This window comes from Hoplias malabaricus, chromosome X2, assembly GCF_029633855.1.
Source record: "Hoplias malabaricus isolate fHopMal1 chromosome X2, fHopMal1.hap1, whole genome shotgun sequence".
In the NCBI taxonomy this organism is placed as follows: Eukaryota; Metazoa; Chordata; class Actinopteri; order Characiformes; family Erythrinidae; genus Hoplias; species Hoplias malabaricus.
In genome coordinates, this window is record NC_089819.1 from 32,198,553 (window position 1) to 32,210,930 (window position 12,378).

Consider the following 12,378-nt stretch of genomic DNA (forward strand, 5'->3'; position numbering starts at 1 on the left):
ATCCCTACAATGCGGAATATGTATCGAGTACTTGCTAGCCAATATGATCCTTTGGGTATAATTATTCCCTATACTACCAGGGCTAAGATTCTTGTCCAGAGATTGTGGGCAAAGAAGAGGAGTTGGGATGATCCCAACCTTCCCCCAGGTCTCCTGGAGGCTTGGACCATGTAGCGGAGTGACCTTATTCGAGCTGGTGGTGCTTAATAGTGATTATGACTTATAATAACTATTATTATTATTACTGACTTAAATGACAAAAATATTGACAATTTATTAGAGAGGGAATACTGTCACCGCTACGTGAGTTCTTCAGGATTTTCAGACTCTTAATGAACAAACTCCACACCCTATTATTTCAAATAATGGAAATACTTTATTAAAAGGAAAAATAATATTTTGATAAGCATAGCACAATCATCAAAATCTCACGGAATCAACGCAGGTGAAACTGGTTCGAATTTAGAGATAGGCTAGGCTAAATGGCTTGGAAATTAGGTGTGGCGATATGATTTGATTAGGATATTATTTTAACAAGAGATTTAATTCAATCTCAGCTCTGGAAATGAGGAATTTAGCTTACTTTTCTGTTATTCTCTGGGTCATAATCACAGCCGATGAGTCCCACAGACGTTCACTCTGTTGTTCTGGTGTTTGACTGGTCACGGCTGAAGTTAGGCTGACTAGTGGGGAGAGTCCCTTCAGGATGAGGCAGCCACTTTTCGACATTCGTTGGACGGTGTGACGTCAGTCGGGGATTCCCTTCACAGAGAGCTGCTGGCTTGCCTGGATTTTCCCCTTCCCAATGGAAGAGCGTCAAGATAAAGTTTGCTGTTTTCCACCGATCTCCAGAACTAAATTTTTGAATTAATTAGCTTATACTTATTTTATGATTTTTTATGAGTTTTAGTGGTGTCGTTTATTCTGGCCACAAATAAGTTTCACCTGCTTTGATCAGTCGTAAAATTAAACTTGGATTGGGCTACAAACACGAACACAAATAAAACAAAGAAAAGATTACTGACAATTGTAATTTTAATTACTCGACGTTACTCTGTAGTTTCTGTATCGCACTGCTAACTGACACAAGGCGTCCCTTGGAAGTTGTGTGAAGTCCTTTTCTTAAAGAGTCTTTTTGAGAGTCGTCTCGTCGGTGTAGAGAGAAGACAAAAAGAACGGAAAGAGCGTACGAGAAGAGGTGCAGGAATGAAGAGCGGAGGTTAGAAGCCAGAGTTAAAAAAAAAAAACGAGAGAGAGCAGAGAGCTGGGCGACCCCTTTTCAGATGTGGCGCGGTCACGCCAATTTGGGAGGTCTCCTTTCTCTGATTGAATCCTGGGTCTGAGGTTCACGTGACTTTCTTCATGTTTCAGGGAGGAGAGAGAGAAATCACATTTTTTTGGCTAATACAAAATACTGGATAAAATATACTTCATACATACTTGGACATAGCATAATGAGTGTACTGGATTATTTTTATCAAATATATATATACATACATACATATATATATATATATATATATATATATATATATATATATATATATATATCGAGTACATTACCAACTATTCTAGATGTTAAATTAATAAGAAATTAATTCGTTTTCCTAAATGGAGACAGGAATTTTCCCTCATGATTGAAACAGTAATACACATTACTTCGTTAGTTAGTAGACATTCACCTGAGAATAACAGAGGGTAACATTAATACACCTTGCATAAAACTTTTAAACAGTGGCCCTGATGCGTCCGTTATGTATTTAGAGGGAGACAGGGCGAAACGTGATTTCCCAAATGTCCACTTGGGGGCACTGTTGGTCCATGCTGTTTGTCTGGTTTGAACTAGGGTTGTGAGAGGTCACCACAAGGCTGGTTCTGAGCCATCTGTTGATTTTGTAGAAGATAAGCAGGCGCCGTTGGCAATAAAACTGGGGTTCTGTAATCCTGGTCTCCAAGGCTCTGATTGATCTCCTAGGCTTAAAAACAATTATAAACCTGGGGTTCCTAATTTTACTGTTCAGAAGAAGAAGGGGGAGTAGTCATCTGATGTTGAAGATGGTGACTCATTCATTCTGGGGTCACTGAAGTGTATTCTGCTTAGACTTTTGTTGTAGACATAGGTATTCAGACCGTGTGTTTGCTGAATTGAGACGCCACTATTGGATCCTAAGGGGAAGACAGGCAGTCAAACGCCACCAAAGGAGCTGCACTCAGTGTCAAAGGTGGAGAGGACAGCCCTCTGTGCCTATTATGGCTAATTTGCCGTTAGCACATTTACGGCTCTATCAACCCCCGTTTTATTCGACGGGTGTTAATTGTTTTGGGCCATATACTGTGAAAGTTGGACGCCGTCATGAGAAGCGCTGGGGTTTGATTTTCAAGTGTCTCACTACCAGATCAGTTCATCTGGATCTGTTGAACAGTTTAGATGCGGATGCTTTCCTCCTTGCTTTGAGACGCCTCATTGCACGACAAGGTACACCTTACAAGATCCTACTGGATCAGGGGACAAATTTCAGAGGTGTGGAGCGAGAACTGAATGATGCCTTCTTAGCTATGGAGCCACAGTTGAGGAAAGGTTTAGATGAACATCGAATCAGATTTAGGTTCAACCCTCCAGGAGCTCCCGATTTTGGGGAAGTAGCGGCAAGCGGGTGATAATCTAACATCAGATGCTGTGGTGATGATGGTGGATCCACAGTTGCCACGTGCCTCTTGGCCGATTGGTAGAGTGGTCAAGCTTCATGCGAGTGCCGATGGGAACATCAGGTCGGCTGAACTCAGAGTGAAGGATAAGGTCTACGTGCGACCAGTGGCCCGCCTAGTCCAACTACCAGTCATTCCAGATGACGAACCAACTCCTACTGACATTAAAGAGAATTCCTGTATTGTTCATAATAGCTCTGCTATTCTCGGGGTGGCTGTAGAGAATTCCCTAAATGTGTAGGAGTTCAGGTTAGAAACCAGTAGGGGATAGAGCTGAGCGTAGGCGTTCTAGTTTCATTGCACAGTTGCAGTCTGTAACCAGAGCTTCTTTGTTTTATGCCCAAGAGTCAGTTCATGCGTTCGTGAAGAGGTCTGTTTTTAACATATACTTGACTTAAAGAGGAATAAATGTTACCTCAGAGTATGTCTGAGGCTGTTTTGATTATGTGAAGAATAATATACCGAGTTGTGCATACGTTTTTTACTTGTTTTCTTTAGTGAGAATGTTTTGTACACTGTAGCATAGCCTAGCATGCTAGCTATGTCTATTAGGCTGTTGTACCAACAGGCTACTTTATGAGAATATGTTTCTCTTTATTTACTCTGTGTATCTGTACTTCCAGATTACCATGTTTCTGCACATGTTTCTGTACCCTCCTCTTGAGCTGTTATTCACTATAAAGAGCCCGAACTGTATTCTCTGTCTCCGTCTCTATCTCTCTGACCATAGTAGATGAGGAGTCCCAGCCTGTACTTCACATACAGTAACACACAGTACTGTAATAGTATTCATACAGTAAGTGACTGAAAAGTATTTTCTGGACAAAATACTCCCATAGCAATGCACACACACAATATGCTAAACTAAGCTAGAAAAAAACTAAACTTGTGGTAATGAGCTCAACACAATGGCATGGTCATATTGTAGTGCAGTTGTAGCAGAGCAATAAAAAGGCATTAATTGTTTATTTGATTAACTTTATTATGATTAATCCACTGATTGGGTAACAGATACAGATTTATTTAAGCATACATTTGCAATTACCCTGATTTAAGAATGGGACCTTTTTCTTGGATTTACACTTGACTTCAATGAGCAAATTTCACACAAACACAGCACATGTATATAATAGAGAAGTTATTTATTTGGATATACAATAATATTCATAATTGATGGGATTAATTATTAGAGCTTCATAGACTTGGCTAATTGGCAATCAAAAAACTCTTCAATATGACCTTCACTAATGTGTGATGAAAGGGAATTAATATATATGTGTTATATGTAATATAGAGTGTGTTAACTGAGACTACTAAGATGTAAATGATAACTAGGAACTAAAAGAGGGTGTAGTTATCAAAAGAATTGGATTTGGCATTCAACCCTAAAAAGCACTCTTTAATCCTTGAATACCAGAATCCCTTTTAACAGCCAGATGAGTGTCTGGCTCTGAAGTGAAATTTCTGGGCGGTTAGTCAGCTCTGTGGTTACGAAATCTGAAGTACTGCCTCTCTGGGTTTGTACTCTGGTAGTCCTGCGACTCTTGCTGATTGATGAAGGATTTCCCAAATCTATAAAGACACTGGTGGTCCTTGCTCTGGGCTGGTTTGTCAATGGTCTGGGCTACAGATTCAATGGCTCTGTGAAACGTTCTGATCTATAATCTCATCTCAGACTTGTCTACTTGCTTGGCCAAATCAAGTTTACAAGCCATTGATCAGTTCTAACGTGGAAACTTTTGTTGAGCAAGAAGGAAACCAATGAACCAAGTAAAATAAAATACTTAAAACGGATTCGGGTCTTTCTGAGATTTTTCTTTGTGGAGACGAGCATCTCTGAGAGGAGTGAGTTGCCTTTGTCGAAGATTAATCCTGAAGTCGATTTTCTTAGTTGATTCTCCATGCTGGAACCTGAACTTCAACTCTGCCTGAACTGACTCCAACCACTTACTGAAGATCCATTCTCTTCTTGAGGCTTTTTCAATGGTCTTTTTTGTGACCACCCAGGGGTGGAGCCCATGCTCTGATTGGACCCTGAGGGTTCAGCAAAGCTGCTGGTGATTGGCCCAGAGGGGTCCAAAGTGTTGCTAGTCCTTAGAACCTGCCCTTTCAGGGATGGCATGAAATCATGACATGGGATTCTGTCAGATAGTGTCCCGATGAATTAATTTGCTTATAAAAATACATTGGAATAACGTTTCCTTGTAGCTTCATATATTGTTTCCTGGTGGATTATTCCACAATTTGTTACATATAGCATATAAACAAACCAGTTTAAACACAAATACAGAATGTTGTTTGAAATAGAGGGGTTTCTTTGTGTAGTATTGTTAAACCAAGCATTGAGGACTTTATCAGTTCATAGGGCTTCAGGATAACAGTCTAATACTTTATATTAGCAGTTTGATTCATTTTTTCTGTGGGGAGCATTGCCAGTAAACACAAAACTAATTGCAACAGAAATAATTTTTACAAATCTAAATTGGATTACATAAGGGACTTATGACTTCAAGAATGTATGTAGGATGAAACAGCCTTGATTAAAGAGAGTTAATCAGTATACAACAGAAAAACATTCAAGGGATTTTAGCAGGACTCTTTGAAGTTGAGTGGCGTTGTATTTCTTGTTCCATGTTGTGCAGTTGCTCCTGAAGCTTTAATCATAAAACTTATTCCTCTTGACTGTGTGAATCATGTTTGGTGTCAATTTATATGTGAAGTCTCAGTGTTTGGTTGTAATACCCATTCCATATTGAATATGGGGGTATTTTTAATGTTGAAATTCCCTGGTTTGACTTGATCAGAAAGACAGAGGCTATTTGGATAATCTTAGATAACAAAGGTGAGTATGGTAGTCTGCAGACTCCTTAGGCTTCCTCAGCTGATGGAATTATCTCAAGGTGTGAAGTAGGACCTCTCTGTTTCTTCCGTGTTTATGAATATAGACTAAAGTTCTGTTCAAATGTTGAGGGGGGGGTGTCTCCTCTAGGTCTTAAATAACTCTTAATCTTTAGAAAAAACAGACAAACTTGACAAAAGGGGTCTGTGTTGTTAACATTCTTAACATTAAATGTTAAGAAATGTTTGATTCCTTAGTTTAGTATTCTTTCAAATGTGTGAGAAGAAATTGGGAATTAGTTGATCATTGTGAGTATTTGTGTCTCTGTGCATTCCACTGAGGGGAGCTTGTCCCGCTGCAAATAAGCATATTGCCATTTTTACGATTCCTGTTACAGACTGTTAGGCACCAAAACATTACCTGGATTCCTGGTCCTGGGAAAAGGGGGTCAAAAAGGTGACTGAGAGTGACCAGACTAAATTTCTGCAGATTATGTCCCAAAAAGTCAAATTTCTTATTAGAAATTAATGCACATGCATCATACTGCACTACACAGACTAACTGATTCTGAAAGCAATGTCATTATATTATTATAGTTTCTGAGCCATTTCATCAGACTAATACATTCTATGACAAACTGTTACACAAGTTTGTAAAGGAGGATAAAATAAGGATTACATTCTTGAGTCAAAAATCGACAGTTACCAGTAATCGTAGAGAGTATCGTTGTCCAAAAGTGAGAATGGTTCCTGGCTCCCCGTGACTGAAATCTAAAGAGGAATAAAACATATACAATTAGGACAAGGAAATATGTGTAAAGGTATAGAAATCACATTATCTATTTACTTACTGGAAGGACTGGAAGAAATTTGTGTCATTGTCTTTATCTATTTCTTTATATATTTTACATATATATATGTCACGTATACCCCCCCTGAACACTCAACTCCCAGGGCGCATACACCTAAACCCCCCAGGAGCTGGCACAGGAGAGGGCACGGAAAACAAGACAATGAACCAACGGAAGACAAGACTCAGGACAAGACGGGAACAGACACAGGAAATGGAGCTGGGGACTTGACAGGACTGGAAACTGGGGACTGGACTTGGGACAGGAGACTGACAAAGGGGGGCGACAGGAGACTGGACAGGTGACTTACAAAATGAAACAGGAGACGGGACTAGGGACTGGAATGGACTAGACAGGACAGGAGTGGACACATTTGGACAGGGTGATTGAACAGTGGACAGGAGACTAGCCTGAAATGGACACTGGACAGGACTAGAAAGAGGAGAAGGGACTCGTGACAAGACAGAGGACAGAATCGGCGACAGGGCAGGAGCAGGCACATGTGACAAGACAGGGTGCTGGACTGAACACTGGACGGAAATGGAGACAGGGCAGGTGATGGGACTGAGGCTGGGTACTGAGACTGGACAGGAATAGAAACATTAGACTGGACACTGGATGGGTACGGCGACTGGACAGGGGACTGAACTTGAGATAGGACAGAGGGTTGAAACCGGGACTGGACAGGACTTGGCAGGGGAACAGGGACCAGGACGTTTACGGGGACAGAAATGAACACAGTGACAGGGACAGGAACAGAGACAAAGGCAGACACAGGTACAGGGACGAGGACTGAGACCGGAACTAAGACAATCTGGGGGTGCCCAGGACTGGCAAAAGTCTGTGGAGTTCTCCGAGAAGCCAGCCTGGGCACAATTTTAGGAATCGGCCCCGAAGTCCTAGGGGCCAACGACCTGATGCGGCTGGAGCCACAGTCACCGGTACAGGAGCGGCCGGAGCCACAGTCACCGGTGCAGGAGCGGCCGGAGCCACAGTCACCGGTGCAGGAGCGGCCGGAGCCACAGTCACCGGTGCAGGAGCGGCCGGAGCCACAGTCACCGGTGCAGGAGCGGCCGGAGCCACAGTCACCGGTGCAGGAGCGGCCGGAGCCACAGTCACCGGTGCAGGAGCGGCCGGAGCCACAGTCACCGGTGCAGGAGCGGCCGGAGCCACAGTCACCGGTGCAGGAGCGGCCGGAGCCACAGTCACCGGTGCAGGAGCGGCCGGAGCCACAGTCACCGGTGCAGGAGCGGCCGGAGCCACAGTCACCGGTGCAGGAGCGGCCGGAGCCACAGTCACCGGTGCAGGAGCGGCCGGAGCCACAGTCACCGGTGCAGGAGCGGCCGGAGCCACAGTCACCGGTGCAGGAGCGGCCGGAGCCACAGTCACCGGTGCAGGAGCGGCCGGAGCCACAGTCACCGGTGCAGGAGCGGCCGGAGCCACAGTCACCGGTGCAGGAGCGGCCGGAGCCACAGTCACCGGTGCAGGAGCGGCCGGGGCCACAGTCACGGGTGCAGGAGCGGCCGGGGCCACAGTCACGGGTGCAGGAGTGGCCGGGGCCACAGTCACGGGTGCAGAAGCGGCCGGAGCCACAGTCACGGGTGCAGAAGCGGCTGAGGGAGCCGCCTTCTCTGGTGCAGGAGCGGCGGATGCCGCCTTCTCTGGAGCAGGAGCGGCTGAGGAAGCTGCCTTCTCAGGGACGGGAGCGGCCTGGGTGGCCGCCTTCGCTGGAACAGAAACAGCGGGGGACGACGCTTTTTCTGGAGCAGATGCGGCGGAAGAAACCGCCCTTTCAGGAACACGAGCGGCTGAGGAAGCCACCTTCTCAGGAGCACGAGCAGCTGAGCAAGCTGCCCTCTCAGAAAAACGAGCGGCCTGGGTGGCCGCCTTCTCAGGAACAGGAGCGGCCATGGAAGCCGCCTTCTTGGGGACAGGAGCAGCCGTGGAAGCCGCCTTCTCGGGATCAGGAGCGGCCGTGGAAGCTGCCTTCACGGAGACGGGAGCGGCTGTATATATATATATATATAGGGGTTGGACAATGAAACTGAAACACATTTTAGTGTGGGAGGTGTCATGGCTAAATTGGACCAGCCTGGTGGTCAATCTTCATTAATTGCACATTGCACCAGTAAGAGCAGAGTGTGAAGGTTCGGTTAGCAGGGTAAGAGCACAGTTTTGCTCAAAATATTGCTATGCACACATTATAGGTGACATACCAGAGTTCAAAAGAGGAAAAATTGTTGGTGCACGTCTTGCTTGCGCATCTGTGACCAAGACAGCAAGTTTTTGTGATGTATCAAGAGCCACGGTGTCCAGGGTAATGTCAGCATACCACCAAGAAGGACGAAACACATCCAACAGGATTAACTGTGGACGCAAGAGGAAGCTGTCTGAAAGGGATGTTCGGGTGCTAACTGCCAAGGACTACCGAACCATTCTGGAGGACCATGTGCATCCAATGGTTCAAACATTGTATCCTGAAGGCGGTGCCGTGTATCAGGATGACAATGTGCCAATACACACAGCAAGACTGGTGAAAGATTTGATGAACATTGAACAGTGAAGTTGAACATCTCCCATGGCCTGCATAGTCACCAGATCTAAATATTATTGAGCCATTTTGGGGGGTTTTGGAGGAGCGAGTCAGGAAACGTTTTCCTCCACCAGCATCACGCAGTGACCTGGCCACTATCCTGCAAGAAGAATGGCTTAAAATCCCTCTGACCACAGTGCAGGACTTGTATATGTCATTCCCAAGACGAATTGACGCTGTATTGTGGCCGCAAAAGGAGGCCCTACACCATACTAATAAATTATTGTGGTCTAAAACGAGGTGTTTCTGTTTCATTGTCTAACCCCTGTGTGTGTGTGTGTGTGTGTGTGTGTGTGTGTGTGTGTGTGTGTGTGTATAACTCACAGAATTCCAATAAAAAGTACTTTGAAACTGTACTGGTGAAAACAGAATGCCTGATAATGCCTGCTGAAAGATTGTCCATGAAGTAATGTTAAGAGGCTTTGTTCAAGTTGAAGGTGTGTCCAGGATGTTGGTCAGAATATTTCCTGGTGGGAGAGATGACTGCCAGTAGGGGAGGGAAAGGATGATGGGACAGCATTACTGGGACTTGCTGGTAAATTGACACTTATGATTTGTAGAGGGGTGGGACTTCCTGCCTAAAAGAGGGCACAGCTTAATGATACAGTCCATGGTCAGATGGCAGAAAAGAACATCAGCTTCCAAAAGCAACACTGATTTGTTTAACTGTTTTCTGACATTTAATTCTGGTATTTTAAAACTTAATTACTTAAAGGGGACATGTTACACCTCTTTATAAACAAGTTAGAATAGGTCTATAAACTAAAACCACTTTCATAAATTTCTTTGCAAAAAATCACTCTCACATGAAGAGATATCTTGCCAGTTTCAGTCCCTTTCAGAACGAGATTTTCTTATTGTGACATCATAATAAGGGAGCCATCCAAATGGCTCGTAGGTGCATACAAGTCCTGACACCAATCCTTCAGTTGACTCACAGAAAATTGATGTTTTTTTTGTTTTTTTTCGCACTTGGAGTGTTTATTATAGGAGCAGTAGAGACAAATACAAAAGCATGCAAAAAATGAGTTTTGAATATGTCCCCTTTAACACATGCTTTTTATTAAACACAATCTGTACACAAACACACACAATCAATAATGATGTGGAGGATTCTTTTCAATCTACCTGGGTGGGGAATAAAACTGCCCTTTCTGTGAGCTACCCTAAGCTAGTCTCTACTAGACAGACCCAGTCCTTAGTTCTGCATGGGTAGTTAAGGTACCCGTAGTTTTTTTGGGTGCATAGTTAAGCTAACTCTCTGCATTTTCTTTTTTCAGGTGTATGCTTCGAGTACTAGACTCATTTGGGACAGAGCCTGAATTTAACCATGCTCACTACGCCCAATCAAAAGGCCACAAGACTCCGTGGGGTAAATGGAACCTCAACCCCCAGCAGTTCAACACCATGTTCCGTAAGTTTGTGTGTAACCACACGCGTTTATCTGTTTGACCTTTATATCTTACTCTTTGGCTTGTGAAACTTCAGCTCTGGCTTGAATCTAAGGTCAAGATGTGTAGTGTGCCCAGAGAGTGTTTAGAGTGAAAAATCCTTTTGTTTAGAGATGGCTTTCATTGAGATGTGTATGTAATACCACATAAACATCTGGTAAGTGAGTTTGTGTGTTTAGTTAGGTATGTTTGCCTGATGTGGATAGGTATGTCTGTGTTTGTATGTATGCAACAAATATTTCAAATTAAGATTCAGTTGGAAATATGTTCATATGGAAATCAGTTCATGAGGGGTTGTCAAATCCTGTAAAGGATTTCTCATATTATTTGGAATAGCCGGTAAAATAAGTAGCTAGAGATGGTGTTGGACTAATTTAGCTCAAATCTAGCAGGTGGCTAAGAATACTGCATTATTACATAGTTTCTAACTATGTGCATAGTTTTTATATATGAATATGCAAATACTTAAAATCCTGCGAGTGGATAATTACTGCTGGTTTATTGTTTAAATGCTCACAGTTCTTTTAACCCTTACTGATTCTGTGCATAGTCATGTCAGAATACACATTCTATGGTTGCGTAAACAATCTTACTTAGACCTACTTCAAGTAAAGAAAATATAATTAAAATAAAAACACTCTGCTATGGATCTGGAGTTCTGAGATCTGGAGGGCGGAGCCATGTTAGTCCAAAAACTCTAAAACTAAACCTGTGGCTACACAACAAGAAAACAATACCTATGTTACCACCACCGTTGTTGTGGTTTCCGAGCCTATGGTTTCTGTTATGGCTACATTTTGCAGGGAAGCTGTGGGAGAGGAATAGCGACCAGGGAATTCGTACATGCACCGATTAAAAAAAGGCTTATTCTTGGACAGGGGTCGGCAACCTTTACCACTCAAAGAGCCATTTGGACCCGTTTCACACAGTAAAGAAAACACTGGGAGCCACAAAATCCTTTTGACATTTTACATGAAATAACACTGCATATAACAGTTTTTTTTTTTGCATTTTTGCTATGTATAAACAAACTATACTGTGTTACATTTATGAACTTAATGAACAACTGCAGAAAAATGAAATAACATTTCTGCATGCAACAAAACATTTTTAACTCCGAAAAAAAAAAGACATTGGGTTGACGGTTAATTAAAATACTCAATGTCTATTTGAGTCCTTGTAGTAATGGGAAAAAAAAAAAACGCCGAACTCAAATTATCCACTGGCAGCAAACAAAAATGCTGTCCTCTCTCTGCGTGCCGTCATTATTTTACTGGCGCTGTGCAGTCAGCACAAAAAAGTTTGGAAGTTGTGACGTGTATTAAGAGCGACAAAATATTTTAAATATTAAAATATTTTAGATGTTACAAGATCTCCATAATCTTCATAGAATTACATTTTGAAAATGAATGAACTAAAATAAAATACATTTTAATTAAATGCTCAGTAATTATTTTCAAAAACTGAGCCGCATCAGAGGGATCAAAGAGGCTCTGGAGCTCTGGAGCCATGGGTTGCCGACCCCTGTTCTAGGACAACAATGCCTTTGGATTATTAAGAATTCAGATTATGATAAAATGTTTCTGGGAGTATTAATTTTCACACATTGACCAAAGGGTTCTGATCATCATTGAAATTGTTTTGGATGTGCTCATGAAGACTTTACGGAAGCATGTACAGGTGCAACTCTGTAAATAAGAATATCTTCAAAAAGTTAATTTATGCCAGTAATTCAATTCAAAAAGTTAAACTGATATATAGATACATTACAAACAAAGTGATCTATTTTAAGCCTTTATTTCTTTTAATGTTGATGATTATAGCTTACAGCCAATGAAAGCCCAAAAGTCAATATCTCAGAAGATTAGTCAATACAAAATGCCCACAAACGTTTCCTAAGCGTTTGAAATTGACCCTTAATCTGGTTCAGTAGGCCGCA

General features: G+C 42.7%; 1 protein-coding gene across 2 annotated transcripts in view; it reads left to right on the top strand.

Annotated features, from left to right (window-relative positions):
- LOC136677501 (alpha-1,6-mannosylglycoprotein 6-beta-N-acetylglucosaminyltransferase A-like) overlaps window positions 1–12,378 on the top strand; it is a 247,051-nt gene that overhangs the window by 180,742 nt on the left and 53,931 nt on the right. For both annotated transcript variants that reach the window (XM_066655064.1, XM_066655063.1), the window contains one exon: window positions 10,269–10,402. In XM_066655064.1, the coding sequence (XP_066511161.1) occupies window positions 10,269–10,402 (134 nt within the window). The remainder of the gene's footprint in view (window positions 1–10,268; window positions 10,403–12,378) is intronic.